Here is a 21668-nt window from a genome sequence, read left to right on the forward strand (position 1 = left end):
GCAGCTACGTACATACACTTTTATCGCACATGCAGCTGCTGACACCTTAGGGAGAGAGAACTGAATTACTAGTTCTGATTTAAGTTGAAAATTAATAAAGTCTTCTTAGACTTAGTCTTAGTCATTTTATTTTTATATTATTTATTTATAATTTTTTATGCATTTTTTTTACTTATTTTTATTTTTTATTTTGTTGTTATGGTTCAATGTGCACTTACTGCAGTCTGCACTGCAGGATATGCTGTAGTAACTTTAATTTATAATTGTGTATTTTATTTGATTTTATGATTTTATGTTCTGTGTCCACTGTCCAATTTATTTGGGTTGCTTTATTATTATTAAAGTACTTATTTACATTCTTCAATTTAAGAGAGAACTCCAGCTTTTAATATACTGTACATACATAGTTTGTTGCTGTTGGGCCAAACTATGTGTCTCCATAAGCTGTCAGCCCGTTGCATGTGCAAATGCAAAACTGTATGTTCTGTATCTGTGGCTGTCTACATACTCCAGTACTATACCACACTGTGTTCCAGATATGGATGGAGACTTCCAGAAACACAGACTAGTCTACATTGCCTGCTGTAATTGGCTGAGCACCGCTGCTGTTTTTTATTTTATTTAGTTTTTTATGGTTCAATGTGCACTGACTGCAGTCTGCACTGCAGGATATGCTGTAGTAACTTTAATTTATAATTTTGTATTTTCTGTGTCCACTGTTCAATTTATTTGGGTTGCTTTATTATTATTAAAGTACTTTACATTACTGGATTTTACTATTCTTTTATTCATAAAATTAATGATTCAGTTGAATATGAATACTATAATGAATAATAATATAACACAATTTTATATAAATCTTTTTTTGTTTAATATATAAAAAAAACAATTTTTGGTATTGGTTTCGGTTTTTGGCCTAGTGTATTTTTCATTTTCGGTATCAGTTTCGGCACCAATAAACACATTCGGTGCACCCCTATTACCTACAGTGGTCTGCACACAAATGCAATCTGTCTAGACACATCTACCCCTCCACCATGACACCAATTCAGCAATACATAACTCCTCCCAAGAGCCAGACCAATGCTTGCATCCGGACTGAGAGCTCTTGAGAGAAATACTAAGTGGTCTGATATTTTTGGGAAACTATATACAGCACCTCTGCTGGTAACTTACACCAGCCATGATTGGGCACATTAGCATATTGGTAAGGGAGGAAAAGAGAAACAAGGGGAAGAAAAATATCAGCAGAATAATCTGCAGCTTTCATTAAAAAAAATTGTGAACATTGTGCAGATTGAGCATATATTTTTAACCTTTCTGTAGTTTTCTGCATGTATATGTTCCACTTATTCCTTCAGTCAGTGGGCAGTAGGCCCAGACTGGCCATAGGGCACACCAGCCACTTACCTAGTGGGCCAGGGCTGCCAGTCTTTGCAGGGCCAAGGCAGCTGGGCTGCTCTTTGAGCCAGCACCTATCACCCGACCTCTACACGGCGGCCCGGCTGCCAGTTCAGCTCAGTCATCTGCGCTGAGGACGCATAAACATGAAGGGGGGAGGAGCTAGAGGAGACACTTTTGGCCTCTTCAGGGCCCCTGTTGAACACCTCCAGTATAGTTCAGCCTATGGCGCTGGGGGCGTGGCCATGAAGGGGGAGGAGCTAAATGATACACCTGCTGCAGACACTGTGGAGTCGGAGCAGAGAGAATGTGAGTGTGACCCCTTGTAACCTGGATAAGAGAAGCGGTGGGGGTGGATGCATATAGAAGAATCATTCTCTCCATTCCTTCTGCAGCTTCTGAATGCCTGCTAGAGGGAGAGGAGGAGAAGCAGACATTCAGAGGCTGCAGGAGGAAATAGAGAGAAGAATTATTTTATATGCAGCCACCCCCACCACTCCTATCCTGCTTATTTCTGTTTCCCCTTCCTGTGCTCCCCCTGCTCTCTGCCTCAACCTCAGTGCTCTCCAACCCCCCATGCTCTCCACCTCCCCCATGTTTTCCACCTCCCTCTGTGCTCTCTAGCCCCCAGTGCTCTCTGGCCTCTCCAGTGCTCTCCGCCTCCCCCAGTTCTCTTGAGCCCTTCTAGTGCTCTGTACCTCCCTGCATACTCTCTACCCCCCAGTGTGCTCCCTACCTCCCCCAGTACTCTCCAGCCCCCCTAGTGCTCTCCGCCACTCCGCAGTGCTCTCCAGTCCCCCAGTGCTCTCCGCCCCCCCTGTGTTTTTTGCGTCCCCTCAGTGCTCTTCAGCCCCCCCTGTCCTCGCCGCCTACCCTCAGTGCTCTCCAGCCCCCCCAGTGCTCTCCAGCCCCCCAGTGCTTCCTGCCTCCCCCCAATGCTCTCTGCCTCCCTCCTGTGCTCTCCACCTCCCCCTGTGCTCGCCACCTCCCCCTATGCTCTCTGCCTCCTTCCATGCTCTCTGCCTCCCCCCAGTGCTCTCCGCCTCCTCCCTGTGCTCTCCACCTCCCCCGGTGCTCTCAGCCTTTCCCCAGACTCTCTGCCTCCCCCCAGTGTTTTCCACCTTCCCCAGTGCTCTCTAGCCCCCCAGTGCTCTTCGCCTCCCTCTGTGCTCTCTACCTCCCCCTGTCCTCACCACCCTCTGTGGTCCTTGGCCTCCCACCATGGTCTCTGGCCCACCATGGTCTCATGCCCCCCTGTGCGCTTCCCCCACCGTTTTCTTGCTTCCCCCTGTGTTCTCTGACCCCCCCAGTGCTCTCCAGACCCCCGGGCTCTCCAGCCCCCCATGCTCTCTGCCTCCCCCCAGTGCTCTTCAGCTTCCTCCCTGTGCCCCCCATTCTTTTTACCGCCCCCCAGCCCCCCACACCTCTGCCAGTTTCCCCCCACCCCTCTCCCGGGGGATCTGTCAGGATGGAGAGTGGGGAAGGGGCCAGTTAACATGTCATGGGCTGCTCAGTCCAAAATGCCTCAGCCTAATTTTTGTCCCAGTCCAGGCCTGGTGGACAGTGTTTATATGCACCATATACTGTATGTTCTGATCATTTGCAGTATCATATTTGATATAAATGATGACCCAGGTGATGTTAATAGCTTGGTATACAGGTGCATTTAAAAAATTTTTTATATCAACAAGAAGTTATTTTATTTCAGTTATTCAATGCAAAAAAATGAAACTCATATATTATATGGATTCATTACACACAGAGTGATATATTTCAAGCATTTCTTTCTTTTAAGGATTATGTCTTACAGATAGTGAAAACCCAAAATTCAGTAGCTCAGATAATTTGAATATTACATAAGACGATTAAAAAAAGAATTTTTAATACAGAAATGTTGACTTAATGAAAATGATGTTCATGTACAGTATAGTATGCACTCAATACTTGGTCGGGTTCCTCTTGCGTGAATTACTGCATAAGTGCAGCGTGGCATGGAGGTAATCAGCCTGTGGCACTGCTGAGGTGTTATGGAAGCCTAGGTTGCTTTGATAGCAGCCTTCAGCTTATCTACATTGTTGGGTCTGGTGTTTCTCATATTCCTCTTGACAATACCCCATAGATTCTCTGAGGGGTTCAGGTCAGGTGAGTTTGCTGGCCAATCAAGCACAGTAATACCATAATCATTAAATCAAGTATTGGTATATTGGCAGTGTGGGCGGGTGCCAAGTCCTGCTGGAAAATTAAATCAGCATCTCCATAAAGCTGGTCAGCAGAGGGAAGCATGAAGTGTTCTATAATTTCCTGGTAGAGGGCTGCGCTGACTTTGGACTTGATAAATCACAGTGGACCAACACCAGCAGATGACATGACTCCCCAAATCATCACTGACTGTGGAAACTTCACACTGGGCCTCATGCAACATGCATTCTGTGCCTCTTCACTCTTCAAATGATATGCAAAATTTACTTTCAATCCTAAAAGAGGACTTTTGCACCACTGAGCGACAGTTTAATCCTTTTCCTCCTTAGCCCTGATGCTTCTGACATTGTCTCTGGTTCAGGAGTTGCTTGACAAAACTCATGCAACACTTGTAGCCAATGTCCTGGATACATCTGTGTGTGGTTGCTCTTGAAGCTCTGACACCAGCCCTAGTCCACTCTTTGTGAATCTCCCCCAAATTCTTGAATGGCTTTTGCTTTACAATCCCCTCAAGACTGTAGTTATCCCTGATGCTTGTGCACCTTTTTCTACCACATGTTTTTTCTTTCCACTCAACCTTCCATTAATATGCTTGGATCAAGCACTCTGTGAACATCCAGGTTCTTTAGCAATGACCTTTTTTCACTTACCCTCCTTTTGGAGGGTGTCAATGACTGCCTTTGCAGACAACTGTCAAGTCAGCAGTCTTCCCCCTGATTGTGTAACCTACTGGACCAGACTGAGAGACCAAAGGCTCAGGAAACCTTTACATGTGTTTTGAGTTAACTAGCTGATTGGAGTTTGACTCCATGAGTCTAAAATATTGCATTTTTTCTCAATATTCTAATTGTCTGTAATCAAAATTAAAAGAAATAAATACTTTAAGACTATAACTCTGTGTGTAATGAATCTATATAATATATACATTTCACATTTTGAATTGAATTACTGAAATAAATTAACTTTTTGATGACATTCTCATTTTTGGAGATGCACCTGTATATGATATGATTGCATATTGGTATATCTAATCCACAGCAGGTCTGCTTACTAACTGATTGCAGACTACAGATACAGATTGTAGCAGTAGGTAGATTCTCTTGCTCGATTCCTCAGTGCATTTCAGAATGTGTCTGTCTTTCGTATCTGGCTATCGTACATCACCAGAGGGTTCAGCACCTCATGAAGAGTTTAACAAACGTGGAATTGCATTGCAGAGAAATCATGACAAACAAAACAGATCAGTGGATCTTCTAAACATATTTGCTGTGTTGCACATACATGTATGACATTCAATCTTTAAGATGAACAATGCCTTACCTATAGATTGAATTGGCAACTTCTCTTTTTTGTTTATATTCTAAATACCGCCGTCTGTTTGATAAGGATCAGGAGAAGCTGCTTGTAGTACACCACTGCTGTTATTCACATAGAGATTTTCCTCCGAGACAGTGATTAAGCGCCCCCCATCATGATATGTGAGATACAGGTACCAATTTAAATAAAGTCATTGCAGAGTATCTAATTAAAGCAATGAGACTTTAAGGTTGTTGAGCAATCCAATGTTTTTTCAGTGATTTCTTTTACAGTAGCCTTTGGATCGAAAACCAGGTATGCCTGAATGTTTTGGATATTTCTATTAATCCTTCTTACTGGTTATGAATACTCACAAAGGATGCTTTGGACTTGTATACTTTGGGGCACTGTAAAAAAAATACATTATGTAAATAGCACAAGTCTAGATCTGAACTCAAATCTTTTGGATGCAACACAAAAGTAGGATTCCTCTAAAATTGGTGGCTTCTGTAAATGTATAAGCATAACAGAGCTTCCATTACAATGTTTTCAAAATGTGACCATAGCCTTCCACTATGTGTCAATGTAGGAATTCCATTTTGCTGTAAAAGCATGGCTTGTTGTCAGCTGTCTCTCCCAATATCAGTGACAAGATAGATTTATCTTTGCAAAAATTATGGATAATACTTTATTTAAAACCCTTCCCGTAGTTGTGTAGGTACAGTATGTGTTTATGTTTTATCTCAAATTATTAAATTAATTTTATCAGAAATAATTTACCTTGTACTATAAATGAATCACAGGTTTTCTGGCAGTTGTAAATATACTGCCAGTAAGATGATGAGGATAATGAATAAGGTAATGTTTCTCAGAAGAATTGTATTGCCAGTTGTATTCTGCCCTATCAGTAGTATGTTTAGTTATACAATTTGCAGCTTTTAAAATAGTAAAGTGGTACACTTGTGGATTTTTTGCTTTTTGACATTGTTTCCCTTTCAAAAACTATGATATTCACAGCATTTTTTCTAGAAATGTCAAAGCAAAAGATCCATAAGCCGCACATCATGAAGCGGACCCATGTGCATGAAGTGAAATGAATGCCAGCCTCAGCCCAGACTCCAGCCAGGCCACGCTCCAATGCATTTTGCTCCAACCCTTGGAGCTTAATCATGGAGATTCCCCATGTTTGAGCTCCAAGGGGCATAGTGAACACGTAGGGGGTGTGGCCTGGATGGAGTCTGGACTGAGGTTTGCCATTCATCTCACTTCATGCACATGGGTGTGCTTCATGATGTGCGGCTTATGGAACTTTTCCTTTGACATTGTTGCAGCTTGGAGCTAGGACGACGAGCTCCCTGTCCCTGCCTGCAACTCACAGTGGTCTAGTTGGATTTGACCTCTCTCCCGACACCTAAATTTTGCCTTTTTTGGTCACAGTGATTTTTTCTAGAAAGCTAACTCATATTTTAGTTTTTTTTTATTACATTTTTCGTGTTACTTTTTAATATTTTGTATGTTGAACAATGTTGCTGAAAATCATTAGTGTGGAATGTGCTTTTGCCATTCTATTTGTACCATTGAACCATAGTTGTGCCCAGAGGGGTGTGCCAGGTGTGCCTGGGCACACCTTAATCACTCTGTGCAGAGCCAATTCCTTCTACTGCCCGGTCCTCCCTCCCATGTTGCTCCCCCCTCCCACAGTGCTGCTGGCTTCCCTTCTCTCCCCCGGTTACTGTGGGGTATGTTTTAGGAAGGAGAGAGGGGTGCTCAATCAGCCGCCGATCAGTGTTCATCAATGCTGCCTATTAGTGCCCATCAGTTCTGCCTATTAGTGCTCCTCAATGCCACCTATCAGTGCTCATCAGTGCGGCCTATCAGTGCCACATATCAGTGCTCATCACTGCCACCTGTCAGTGCTCATCAGTGCCACCTACCAGTGCCCATCAGTACAGCCTATCAGTGCTAATCAATTTCGCCTATCAGTGCTCATCAGTGCTGCATATTATTGCCACCTATCAGTGCTCATCGACGCCACCTATCAGTGCCCATCAGTGCAGCCTATCAGTGCTGCTTATCAGTGTCACCTATCAGTGCTCATTAATGCCACCTATCAGTGCCCATCAGTGAGGCCTATCAGTGTTCATCAATGCCACCTATCAGTGCTGCCCATCAGTGCCATCTATCAGTACTTCCTATCAGTGCTGCCTATCAGTGCCTCCTCAGCAGGACTCTGAGCTGAGAGTGTCTCTCTCATACAGCTTGCACTGTCAGCCGCCCCCCCCCCCCCACTCCATGGATAGGAGAGGAAAGAGCCAAGCTTCTCCTCCATCTCCTGCCCCTTCCCTCATGTGTGCGCATCAGGGGAAGTGTGAAGCCCAACAGCTAAATGATCAAATTCAGCTGCTTGGCATCGTAACTCCCGCAGGGCACACAGAAGGGAAGGGGAGGGCAAGGAGCTGATCGGCTCTTTCTTCTCCCATCTGTGCAAGAGAGAGGGGGAACTGTCAGTGCTGGCTCTAAGCTGTATGAGAGAGATGCTCTCAGCTCAGAGCCCTGTAGCTAGCAACCCCACCGAGGCAGCGTAACAAGTGTGACCTTTGCAACCCGGGTAGTTCCACCACTGATATATCACTTACATAAGGTATTATTAGTGTAGATAGAAGGTCTTGAATTATAATTAGTTTCCGAGCCTTAATATATGCAAAATATTTTAAAACAGCACAAACCACATTAAGCCAAAATTACTAGACTAAAGTGCAATATTATGCAATTCTTTGTTTTCTTTCATTTATTTGGGTGGTAAGCATTTTATTACTGGCTCTTTCCCTATTGACATGGCAGCAATTTATTACAGGCCCCTCCCAAATGGGACACAGATAATAAAAAAGTAATAGGTAAGAAAAATGTAATGGGCTTTACCTTTTCCCCACTCAATCCAAAATTTGAATTTCCACATTAACCACTCCCCGACCAGCGCATGACGATGTACGTCGACAGAATGGCACGGGCAGGCATATTGGCGTACAAGTACGTCCAATCTTCAATGCCGCCCTGCCATCGGGAGCGCGCCGCCGGCAGCGCGCTCCCGCTCTGATCGGGACCCCAGTGAGTCCGGTCGCGGGACCCGCGGACTCGATCGCCGCGGGCATCCCCGCGATCGTCTCACGGGATGGCTGAATGGAGGAAATGCTGTGTAAACAGCATTTCTCCATTCTGCCTAGCAACTAGTGACGCTGATCTCTGCTCCATGTGATTGGAGCAGAGATCAGTGTTCACTAAATGAAAGCCCAACCCCCCACAGTTAGTAACACATCCCTAGGAACACTTAACCCCTACACTGCCACCCACTGGTTAACCCTTTCACTGCCAGTGTCATTTACACAGGAATCACTGCATTTATATAGCAGTGATTACTGTATAAATGGTCCCAAAAATGTCCGATGGGTCCCCCACAATGACGCAGATCGCCGCCATTACTAGTAAAAAAAAAAAAAATAATTATTAATAAAAATGCTATAAAACTATCCCTATTTTGTAAACGCTATAACTTTTGCGCAAACCAATCAATAATCGCTTATTGCGATTTTTTTTACCAAAACTATGTAGAAGAATACGTATCGGCCTAAACTGAGGGAAAACATTTTTTTTTATATATTTTTGGGGGATATAACGAAAAAAAAAAGAATGCGTTTTTTTCAAAATTGTCGCTCTATTTTTGTTTATAGCGCAAAAAATAAAAACCGCAGGGGTGATCAAATACCACCAAAAGAAAACTCTATTTGTGGGAAAAAAAGGGCGTCAATTTTTTTTTGGGAGCCACGTCGCACGACCGCGCAATTGTCAGTTAAAGCGACGCAGTGCCGAATCGCAAAAAGTGGTCTGGTCTTTGACCAGCAAAATGGTCCGGTCTGAAAGTGGTTAAACCTCTTCTGATTGGCATATCATGGTATTTTCTAATGTATTAAAGTAAATAAACTCCTGTTTTCTTTGTCTGGACCATCCTTACCCTCCTTTTACACCTTTCTATTAATTACAGAGCTGCCTATTGCAGTGATGGTAAGACACACTGGGTAAGGCACTGGGGGTTGGTGGTTGGTGAGCAGAGCAAGTAACCATAGAAAATTGTGTTTTTTTTGTTTAATATAGTCCTCTGTATTCTAGGGATTTTTTTTTGCCTGCTCTATGGAAAAAGTGTTAATGTATGAAGTCAAAAGTGGCAATTAATGATGACTGCTAATGAAAAATTATATTCTGCTTCTTTATTTTCTGTTTCTTTCAAATGCCACAGGTTGACATTATTATATTTAGTATTATTAGTTATTAGTTATTGTAAGTGTTGGTGTTATTTTACATCTTTGAACCAATAACTGTTAAATACCGTATTTATCGGTGTATAGCATGCGTCGGCGTATAACACGCGCCGGAGTATAACATGCACTCCAAGTTTAGGATGGAAGTTTAAGGAAAAAATCTTACATTTTAAATGCCCATCAATACAGCCTTATCAGTGTCCATCTGCAGCCTTGCCCATCATTGCCGAATAATCAGTGTCGATCTGCAGACTTGCCTATCAATGCAGAATGATCAGTGTCCATCTGCAGCCTTGCCTATCATTGCAGAATGATCAGTGTCCATCTGCAGCCTTGCCCATCATTGCAGAATGTTCAGTGTCAATCTGCAGCCTTGCCCAACAGTGTCCATCTGCAGCCTTGCCCAACAGTGTCCATCTGCAGCTTTGCCCAAAAGTGTCCATCTGCAGCCTTGCCCAACAGTGTCCATCTGCAGCTTTGCCCAACAGTGTCCATCTGCAGCCTTGCCCAACAGTGTCCATCTGCAGCCTTGCCCTAAATTGCAGCATGATCGGTTTTAAATTGTTACCGCCGCCGAGATATACAGAGGCAGATGTCCTGTGTACTCGGCTCCTCCCAGCTCCTCTCACAGTCCCACCCAGTCCTGCCCGTTCTCCTGGCTCCTATGATGGACACAACACCGGTCCAATGGCGGGACGTAAATGCTAGGAGGCGGGACTGGGCGTGACTGCGAGCAGAGCGGAGCCTAGCCAAGTACACAGTACACTAGGCTCTATCTATTTTGGCGGTGCTCGTTGCATCCTTCCCCTCTGAGGCACCGGTTCGGCATTTAACACGCATGTTATATGCCGATAAATACGGTAGTTATCAGATACCTTTTTTTCCATGTTTGAGCTTCAATCTTTCAATTCTGTGTGTAGCATTAATACTTAAGCAGACCCAGTCCCCCCAATATATACCATAAGAAGATTTTAGCATAATAGCATAGTAATGTCTTTATGAACTCTCATAAGGATACAACTTGTAATGAAAGATTATCTTTTTTATAGTCCTCCTTTTTTTACCAAAAAAGCTATGATGTTTTGCATCAAAAGAAAGTTAGCATTAATCTAGTGCAGAGCTGAGTAAAACCTTTATGAAGGTTTATAGGTCTGAGATTTAATGTTGCTTGGTGGTTAGGTCTGGAGTTGTATAAGATATGTCACTTTGACAGATTACACATTACTAGCACATGAATGTAGATTTCTAGTGCTTAGCTTCATTAGTTGGCAGTGAGTGTCTGATAAAGAGGTGTTTGGCATGCTGGCTCTGTGCAGAATAAGAGAGTGTCTGTTCACAGCTGGTGTTTTTTTGTTTGTTTATAATTGACAGTTTTTATTAGATTTTAGCATTTTCAATACAAAGGTATAAAACACAGTTTAAGGAGGCAAGAGAGAGATAGAGGTGGTAATAACAAACAACTCTGGAGAGGGCATAGGTGTCCTTGATACATCAGGATTGACACAAAGTCTAATGGCATAGTTAGCTAGGTTACAGCTCTATAAAACAGAAGGACACAATACTCGAGAAAGCGGTGAGAGCTTCTCTGTCAGAAATCCATTAGCATGTTCTGTAATTTATAATTGCATGGCCTGCTTTTCCAGAAAAGAAAAAAAAAAGGAGGAAAAGGGGGAGTGAAGGGGAGAAAAGAGAAGGGAAGAGATATAGGAAAGCTCCAATCAGTTGGACTTGTCTCTCCTGGGCTTCGAGTCTTTACGGTATACAGAGCAGGGAGGGTCTCATGGAATCAAGGGGGATCCATCCGTTGATGCCAAGGATCCCATGTTGCCATGTGTCGGTCTACTCCAGGCATCACTAAATGGTGGAGCGTGGGCCAAATGCGGACCGCATCACTCTCCTATGTGGCCCGCCATGGTACCGCCATTTATCAGCCTTTCCTTCCCCCTGCTGTCTCTGTAATCCTCACACAGAGCCGACAGCAGCAGGCGGGACAGTTCTGGATGGGGGCGGAGCTACCAGAGGTTAACAAGCAGGTGATTTGCTGCTAGGATGAAGGGCAGTCTTAGCAACCAATCACCATCTTGCAACACCCGCCCTCCATCCGAGACATGCCATGCCTCCCTCCAATCTTCGGTCTATGCAAGGTAATTGAGGGAGGGGGCGAAGTTACAGGGAGTGAGATCACTAGTCTGAAAAGCTGAAAAGGAGGAAAGTGTGTGCTGACTCGCTGAGGACATTAAAGTGGAGTTGTTGAGGGCTGAGGACATCAGGGTGGGGGGGCTGATGTATGGGAGAGATGTGGATATTACAGTGGGGGAGATGTGGAAATTACAATGGGGGAGAAGCTGTGAATATTACAGTGGGGGAGATGTGGATATTACAGTGGGGAGGTGTGGACATTACAGTGGGGAGATGTGGATATTACAGTGAGGGAGATGTGGACATTACAGTGGGGGAGATGTGGATATTACAGTTGGGAGATGTGGAAATTACAGTGGGGAGATGTGGACATTACAGTGGGGGAGATGTGGACATTACAGTGAGGGAGATGTGGACATTACAGTGGAGCAGATGTGGATATGACAGTGAAGGAGATGTGGACATTACAGTGGGGGAGATGTGGATATTACAGTGGGAAGATGTGGATATTACAGTGGGGGAGATGTGGACTTTACAGTGGGGATATGTGGACATTACAGTGGGGAGATGTGGATATTACATTGGGGAGATGTGGACATTACAGTGGGGAGATGTAGACAACACAGTGGGGAGATGTAGATATTATGGGGGGGAGATGAGGACATTACAGTGGGGAGATTTGGAGTAATGTTGGGGGATAATGTAAATAGGGGGAAAGGACAGTACTGTCGGGGGGTTTGGTGTCAAGGAAGTGTGAGAACATTACTGTGGAGGGGGGGGGGGGTGATATAAAGGAGGACACTCATCAAGAGGGAGAGGACTCTGATGTGCACTGGGGACTGAGGATGCTGATGTAAGAATGGGTTCAGATCTGTACATATGCATTAGGTGTATTAAGCATTAGGCATTTTAATGGGCTGCACTACCCGCAAGAAACACTGAGAAAGACGTTTCCGTGCGGTTTGGCTGACCGGACCTTTGTGAATTTTAATTCATTACCCCTTGTCTACTCGGTCAATTTGTCGGGGGGGTTTCCATTGAAGAGCCTCTAGACATCTAGACATCTAGCCATCGTTAATATATGTGTGGCCAATGTTTTGGCTAAACTGGGTAATTTGTGAATTTGTGGGGGGAGGCCTAAAAAAAAACATTTGGGAGAGAGAGGGATATCCACCATTTGGTTCAGATGGTGTCAAGTGTGTGTGGCGGCAACCAGGTGAGGAGTACAAAAACAAGTGTGTCATGCCTACAGTCAAGCATGGTGCTGGGACTGTCATAGTCTCGGGCTGCATGAGTGCTGCCAGCACTAGGGAGTTACAGTTCATTGAGGGAACTATGAATGCCAATAAGTACTGTGACATACTGAAGCAGAGCATGATCCCCTACCTTCAGAAACTGGGCTGCAGGGCAGTATTCCAACATTATAACGACCCCAAACACACCTCCAGTATGACCACTGCCTTGCTAAAGAAGCTTAGGGTAAAGGTGATGGACTGGCCAAGCATGTTTTCAGACCTAAACCCTATTAAGCATCTGTGGGGCATCCTCAAACGGAAGGTGGGGGAGCGCAAGGACTCTAACTTCCACCAGCACTGTGATGTCGTCATGGAGGAGTGGAAGAGAACTCCAGTGGCAACCTATGAAGCACTGGTGAACTCCATGTCCAAGAGGGTTAAGGCAGTGTTGGAAAATAATGGTGGCCACACAATATTGATACTTTGGGCCCAATTTGGACATTTTCACTTAGGGGTGAACCTACTATTGTTGCCAGTGGTTTACACATTAATGGCTATGTTGAGTTATTTTGAGGGGACAGCAAATGTACACTGTTATACAAGCTGTACACATTATACATACATTTTAGCAAAGTGTCAAGTCTTGTTGTGGGTTGACAACACACATTACTTTTGTGTACTGAATTGTCTCAGCCCTCCCACTGTCCTCATCTCCACAGTAAGTCGTTGAATGTTCTGTGGTCCAATATATGAACTGCAAGAGATAACTAGACTCTATGAGGGTTATTTATTAAAATTGCAGCATGCCAAATCAGCTGCAGTTCTGCATAGAAACCAGTCAGCTTCCAGGTTTTGTCAAAGCCTAAATGAACAAGCTGAATTTAAAAGTTGATTGGCTATAATGTACAGCTGCACCAGATTCTGAATGCTCCAATTTTGGTAAATCTTCCCCTATGAGATAAGACAGGAAGTAAGCACTGGACATGGGACAGCTTTGATTTTTTGAGGACAACTGACATTTTTTAATGTGTTGAACAGATATAATAAAACACTTTAAACTGTGTATTTAACAAACTAAAAGGAGGCAGTACAGGGAAGTTCATTTTTAGGGTTTACATACACTTTCATACACTTTAAATATAAAATAAAACCCAGAGACTTGAATCTGTAAGTGCAAATTGGTTTAATTTTTGAGAACTTTTTAGGTTACCTTACATGCTCTGCTGTGGGTTTTTCCTGTTTTAAATTGAAGTAGCAAACACAAAAAATCGGTTGGTGTTATTTGGTAATATTTGTATATGATAGTCTATGTTTTTTTTGTTTTTTTTTTACAATCTGAGTTTATTGAAAGTTTATGAAGCCTACATTTGACATTGTAACATTTGTCTAGTCAGGTCTATTTTTTAGTCTATGTTTTAGTCTATTTAGGCTATTATTTAGTCTATATTTCTAGTCTATGTTTTATGTAATTTACATGTATCACAAAATCTTTGGAAAGCTGTAGTCCTGAAGTCTGGAAGTATTTAACATGTTTGCTTGTGATTCAGTTTAAACATTAATACATTTAAAAATGTATTTTACTTTTCTTTCAGAATAATTGAAAACCATTATGTGGTTCCTGGAGATGAAAATGCCACAGAATATTCGGTGTATGGAGAAGGCTACACCCTGGAATGTGACTGTCACAGTGAATGGTATAATGCTGACTGTACCCATAGAGACTACAGGTAATGACCAATAATATACAATCAATGATTAAATCCAATTGTAATCCATGTATTTCCTTTATGTGTGTAGCACTGGCATACAGCAACACAGTACTGTAAGAGGTTACAGCCTACTATCCTCACCACACGCTTTCACATGCACACACATGCACATGCATATACACTGTGGGACTCATTTGACCAGAAATTCTACTAGTCACTAGGATTGAGCAGATTTTATTATTTATATGGTGTTTGTGTATGTTTTTTAGGAGGAAGCAGTTATATCCTCTGTTTTTAACGGGGTAGTTTAACAAAGTATTGTTAGTATTAGTATTATTATTTTTCTTCTGGCTAGCTTCAAAGTGTGCAGGGTACCCATTTTGTACTGTTTTGCATGGTCTTACAGGGCACTATTCCTCTTTCCTGTTCTTAGAACAGAAAGGCAATTTAATCCACCACCTCCTGAAGTTCGGATCTATATATTTTTTTTTTTTCATATTGTTGAGCATGTGTGTTTCTACTTGACTGTAGTTGCTTTATGCTAGAATCAAAGTTAAAGGGGTTGTAAAGGTTCGTTTTTTTATTTTCTAAATAGGTTCCTTTAACCACTTAACAACCGCCCATAGCCGATTAATGGCTTCAGGGCAGTTGTTTAACTCTGAGAGGCCGTTAATTAACGGCCTCCCAGAATTCTGCTCTCGCGCGCCCCCCTGGGGCGCGCACACGAGAGCATCCGTGACCGCCAGGTCCAGTGGACCCGGCGCATCACGGATCACAGTAAACGCCCGCTCATCGTGGCTGTTTATCACGTGATCGCTCCGTCAAATGAGCAACAAACCGGCATCATGTTATGACGCCGGTTCCTCCCTCCCCCTCTCTGTACCGATGGGTACAGCGTAGGGGAAAGAGATCGGTGTCAGCAGCGCTGTGGGCTGCATCTGCAGTGCCCACATCGCTGCTCAATGAATTTAACCCCTCCATACCCTGGCAATACTCTGCAATACCAACTAATACTCTGCAATGCCAGCTAATACTCTGAAATGCCCCCCAATACTCTGCAATGCCCCCCAATACTCTGCAATACCCCCCAATACTCTCCGAAACCCCCAATACTCTCCAATACCCCCCAATACTCTACAATACTCCCCAATACTCTGCAATACCCGCCAATACTCTGCAATACTCTGCAATACCCGCCAATACTCTGCAATACATAACCCGCCAATACTCTGCAATACCCAGCCATAAATTGCCATACCCAGCCATACTTGGAGATACCCTGCAATACCCAGCCATACACGGAGATACCCAGCCATACTCGGAGATACCCAGCCATACTCGGTGATACCCTGCAATACCCAGCCATAGACGCCCCCCCTCGCCACCCTCCGGTGCTTCTACCACCTCGCCAATACGATCAAATCCAGAATCTTTTTATTTATTTTTATTTTTATTTCAGGCTTCCCAGCCTAGAGGTGAGATGTGGGGTCTTATTGACCCCCAGATCTCACTGTAAAGAGGACCTGTCATGCCATATTCCTATTACAAGGGATGTTTACATTCCTTGTTATAGGAATAAAAGTGATCAAAAATTAATTTTTGGGGAAAAAAATGTCAAACTAAAATAAATAAAGTAAAATGAACAATAAAAAATAAAATAAATTTAAAGCGCCCCTGTCCCCATGTGCTCGCATGTAGAAACGAACGCATACCTAAGCCCCGCCTACACATGAAAACGGTGTTCAAACCACACATGTGAGGTATCGCCGTGAACGTTAGAGCGAGAGCAATAATGCTAGCCCTAGAACTCCTCTGTAACTCAAAACATGTGACCATTAAAAAAATGTAAAGTGTCGCCTATGGGGATTTTTAAGTAGCGACGTTTGGCGCCATTCCACGGGCATATGCAATTTTGAAGAGTGACATGTTAGGTATCTATTTACTCAGCATAACTTCATCTTTCACTTTATGCAAAAATTGGGCTAACTTTACTGTTTCTTTTTAAGCACAAAACTGTTTTTTTGCCCAAAGAAATGCTTTCGAAAAATTGCTGCGCAAATACCGTGTGAGATAAAAATGAGCAATGACCACCATTGTATTCTCTAGGGTCTTTGCTAAAAAAAAATATATAATGTTTTGGGGTTCTATGTCATTTTCTAGCAAATAAATGATGATTTTTACATGTAGGAGAGAAATGTCAGAATTGTCCTGGGTGCTCCAGAACGCCTGATGGCGCTCCCTGCATTTTGGGCCTCTGTATGTGGCCACGCTGTGTAAAAATCTCACACATGTGGTATCGCCATACTCGGGAGTAATAGCAGAATGTGTTTTGGGGTGTAATTTGTGGTATGCATATGCTATGTGTGAGAAATAAACTGATATGACAATTTTTTCGGGAAAAAAAAGGGAAAAAAAATCTTGATTTTGCAATGAATTGTGGGAAAAAATGACAACTTCAAAAAACTCATCATGCCTCTTACTAAATACCTTGGAATGTCTTCTTTCCAAAAAGGGGTCATTTGGGGGGTATTTGTAATTTTATGGCATGTTAGGGTCTCAAGAATTGAAATAGGCCGTCAGTACTTCAGGTGTGATTAATTTTCAGATATTGGCACCATAGCTTTTGGACTCTATAACTTTCACAAAGACCAAATAATATCCACCAATTTGTACTTATTTTTACCAAAGATATGTAGTGGTATAAATTTTGGCCAAAATTTATGAAGAAAAATTACTAGTCTGCTAAATTTTATAACAGAAATGAAGAAAAATTCACTTTTTTACAGAATTTTCGGTCTTTTTTCTTTTATAGCACAAAAATAAAAAACCGAGAGGTGATTAAATACCACCAAAAGAAAGCTCTATTTGTGTGAAAAAAAGGACAAATATTTCATATGGGTACAAATCTGAGAGCACCAAAAGCTGAAAATTGGTCTGGTTATTAAGGGTGTTTAAGTGCCCAGTGATCAAGTGGTTAAGCTAGTGCATTGTTGGTTCACTTTTTCTTCAATTTCCCTTCTAAATTATTTTTTTCTTTGTTTTCTTTGTCTGAATTTCTCACTTCCTGTTCCTCCTCAGTAAACTGTTCAGTAAGTTGTTCTGGCTCACTAAACAGCGCTCGGATGACGGTGTGAAGTTTACTGAGGGGAAACAGGAAGTGAGAAATTCAGACAAAGAAGAAAACATTTAGAAGGGAAATTGAAGGAAAAGGTAAGTGAACCAACAATGCACTAGCTTAAAGGAACCTATTTAGAAAATAAAAAATGAGCCTTTACAACCCCTTTAAGTGGTTAAAGTAAATAACTTTGCACCAGGTTCTCATCGGCCATGCATGCATTTATACAGGGTAATCATATCCCCCCTTAATTGCCTCTTCTCATGGGAGAATAAATTCAGTTCAGCTAACCTTTCCTCTAAGCTGAGGTCCTCCATGCCTCTTATCAGTTTGGTTGACCTTCTCTACATTCTCTCCAGTTCTCCTTTTATTTTTTGAATTTGTGCCCAAAACTGAACTGTGTATTCCAGGTGAGGTCTTACTAATACTTTGTACAGCAACGTATGTTGTTTGTTTTAGAAACTGCAGCTCAGAATTCTGTGCTATTAAGTCCATGATCTACCAGATTACTCAAATCCTTTCCAACCATTGACTCCTCCAAGTGTAGTAACATGCACAAATCTGGAATAATGAACATCAATATGAAGAAGACAATGGCTGTCCGTCCATGTCCGGGGTGTTGTCAGGAACCATGAAACAGACTGAGACAGAAGTATAATCAAATCACACTTGTTTATTAATAAAAATAAAAAGATAAATAGGAAAAAGCATAGTCAAGCAAGCCAGAGTCCAGTAACCAGATCTGGTAGTCAACCAGTCCAAAGTTCATAAACCAAATCGGGTAATCAGCCAGTCCAGACGTCAGGGATCCACGGAGAGCAACTGCAAGCAGGATGGAAGCCAGGAGGGATGTTAACAAGCCAGTCTAGAAACAGCAGCAGGAGATGGTTCCTTGTGATGTGACCAAACGTGAAGGCAAAGGAGAAATGAGCTGGAAGACTTATATATAGGCAGGCCCGACGAGCATCATCGGGAACAGCTGGTAACTGAAGAGAGAGAAGAGAGCTGGCAATTAGCCAACAGCTGAGTGGCCAGCCCAGAGGAGGAAGGGCTAAGTCAGCCCTGACAGGTGTAGAGAAGATGGTTACTGCTAGACATGGTGGTGATAGGTTTAGGTCTCTCTGTAAACATGAGGTTTATTGGATCTTTCTTTTCAGAAGGAGTAAACTATGAGTGGCATCTTACACACTTTTATGAATAAATAAGGGGGCTGTTAGTGCCATCTGGAGGGTGTGTTGGTTTGTACCCTTGTATGGTGGTTTGATATATATAAGAACACTGGCGTTTTAGTTTAAATAATTGTATTAACAGTCACTATGGTACTGATTTTTGTTTACATTCCACCACACTTACTTGAGTTGGTAAGTAGGTTTTGTATGACATCTGTGTTTCGGTCATACAAGGATCATTCCTTCTTCTATTCAACTGTACCATTTCTGTATAGGGGTCCCAGTGGTCAGTTTTTGTTGGATTTTTTAAAATCTTTTATTCATATTTTGTTTTTATTGTTTATTTGTTTTTGAATTTTTGGGAACTTTGTTGAGTGAGGGCCTAATAGAGAGGGAAACCCATGTTCCACACACTCCACACCTAGGGGACACCAGTCCGTCATAAGAAAAGGAAAGGTATTGTAGAAGATGGGCTTTTAAATGATAGTCCCCATGATTTAGATAAAACATATATGTACACCAATCATAATTATAAAGATAAAAATGTTTATTTATTGATACATCTAGTGTTCATAAAAAAGAGGCAAAATGGACACCTAAAGCCCAAATATATGTAGAGAACCCATCACAAAAGTAACAGATATGATATCTCATGACTTGTACGGGATTTGACAACATGCTTCGCAGTCATTACCGCTTCTTCAAGGCTTAATCCTCCATATGGGAATCACAGAACATCTATATAATTGGATGTGTTCAGACTAAGGGGAGACGAAGAAAAGAGAAGACACTCCACCTCACTGATATGAAGTATATATGAAACTTGGTCGACATGTATGGTGTCGATTATGATAAAATACAGACCTACATAGAGGAGTGGCAAAAACACATTGGTTCAAGCTCTAGTGGGTGAAAAGTGAGCTAGGAGTGCATGTCTAGATAAAACATCAATCAGAATTGATGCACCCCAAACAAGAAGTATTCAAATGAATATCCGGTCCGTCGCGTATGGACACATCTGCACAAATATCCAAGACATCAAAGAGGCTCCACAGGAGGTGTGTGTCTGGGCCTTCCGAGAGCCCACTAGTCCAGCTCACTAGTCCAGCCTGATGTTGGATGTTTAAGGTCGGGACAGTCAAGTTCCTCCACCCCAAACTCGCTCATCCATATCTTTATGGACCTTGCTTTGTGCACTGGTCCAAATCATTGGTGGAGGGGGAATTATGGTGTGGGGTTGTTTTTCAGGGGTTGTTCTTGGTCCTTTAGTTTCAGTGAAGGGAACTCTTAAGATGTCAGCATACCAATACATTTTGGACAATTTCCTGCTCCCAACTTTGTGGGAACAGTTTGTGGATGGCCTATTCCTGTTCCAACATAACTGTGCACAGACCAAAGTCCATAAAGACATGGATGAGCAAGTTTGGGGTGCTGAGGGAGCTAGAGACAGAGCACCTCTGTCTGAATACTTGCCTACCAGCTGAAACCATACCAGTGGAGATCGGAGCCTGAGACTCTAGAAGGGCCCTCCTTCTACAGTTAGAGTTCACCGCATTCGGGGACTGGTGAAAGGACTGGTGAAAGGGCTTTTGCCCATTGTTGATACTGCTAGCAAGGACTGAGCCACTCAAAGCAGGACACCATGTGTAACCAATCCATACTGTACCCATACAGCACTCTATAAAGCATTTATTCCAAACCTAGACTGCACCTATACCGCATTAAACCAAACTTTTACCGCATCTGAGCCACATCTACTTTTCCCATGTGTCGAGACTATACCATACTTATACTGTTTTTATAGTGCATACAGGTTAACTGGGACTGTCATTAAGTGCACCTAGGCTCTTAATGGGCCCCCAGTGATAGCGGTAGAGGAACATCTGAAAGGACTGCCCCTCCAATGATAATTATTCTACAAGTCCCCTTTGCTCCCCTACTCTCCCCTACTCTCCCCCTCCTCTACAATCCTCATTTTCTTTTGGACAGTACATACCCAATCAGTCTAGGACTAGCATTGCTGCCATAAATGCACTCTGTCACTCAATCACTCAGTAGGTTAAACTTTACTACTGCTCACTGGTGCAAATGAGGTGGCCTTGCTACTGTTAATGCTGACCTGAATGTCAAATATCATCTTATAAAGGAAAAAGTGGGGGAAAACACTGCGCTATAACTGAATGTAAAACAAAAAAAGCAGCTGCCAACACTTAAAACAAACAAAGTTCCACAATCAAAAGGTAAAAAATAGTGTAGCGCTTCTGTAATAGTGAATGTGATCAACACATACACAAAAAATTCCAAATAAATGGTCACATGAGAAAGTCCATATACATAAAACAAAGTCCAATGGAATGGGTATGAACTTCCGTGATGTAACTGGTACAAGGATGGTTAGGCCATTTCAAGGAAAGAGAGGGATCTTGCTAAACAGATATACCCATGTAAAACAGCTTGTCTGTAGACATTAGGGAAGTAAATAAATACTCTTACCAACTGTGTTGGACTCACACGGTCATATGACAGTTGAGTCTGTAAAGCTTGGGGTCCCAATCTAGGGCCAGGGGGTGGATCGATGAGGGTCCTTCAAACTGGTGAGAGAACTCCAACCGACTGTGTGCCAAGCGATGTGTTTCACGGATGGAACATCAGGATGGTTTCTTATCCAACTCGGACGTAGCACGATCAACACCGATACTCCGATCCCCCCAAAATAGGGTGAAAGATGTTAGAGGTTTTTTAGGCCTGTGTGTTAGGGTCGTGTGAGTCGCACACGACCCTAACACACAGGCCTAAAAAACCTCTAACATCTTTCACCCTATTTTGGGGTGATCGGAGTATCGGTGTTGATCGTGCTACGTCCGAGTTGGATAAGAAACCATCCTGATGTTCCATCCGTGAAACACATCGCTTGGCACACAGTCGGTTGGAGTTCTCTCACCAGTTTGACGGACCCTCATCGATCCACCCCCTGGCCCTAGATTGGGACCCCAAGCTTTACAGACTCAACTGTCATATGACCGTGTGAGTCCAACACAGTTGGTAAGAGTATTTATTTACTTCCCTAATGTCTACAGACAAGCTGTTTTACATGG

At 42.8% G+C, this 21668-nt stretch overlaps 1 protein-coding gene across 1 annotated transcript in view; it reads left to right on the forward strand.

The window, feature by feature from the left end:
* LOC143958923 (uncharacterized) overlaps nt 1-21668 on the forward strand; it is a 382425-nt gene that overhangs the window by 225189 nt on the left and 135568 nt on the right. The window contains exon 4 of the mRNA XM_077467909.1: nt 14173-14307. Coding sequence (XP_077324035.1) covers nt 14173-14307 — 135 coding nt within the window. The remainder of the gene's footprint in view (nt 1-14172; nt 14308-21668) is intronic.

This window comes from Lithobates pipiens, unplaced genomic scaffold, assembly GCF_037356315.1.
Source record: "Lithobates pipiens isolate NorthernLeopardFrog02 unplaced genomic scaffold, aLitPip1_a1.2 Scaffold_65, whole genome shotgun sequence".
NCBI classification, from domain to species: domain Eukaryota; kingdom Metazoa; phylum Chordata; class Amphibia; order Anura; family Ranidae; genus Lithobates; species Lithobates pipiens.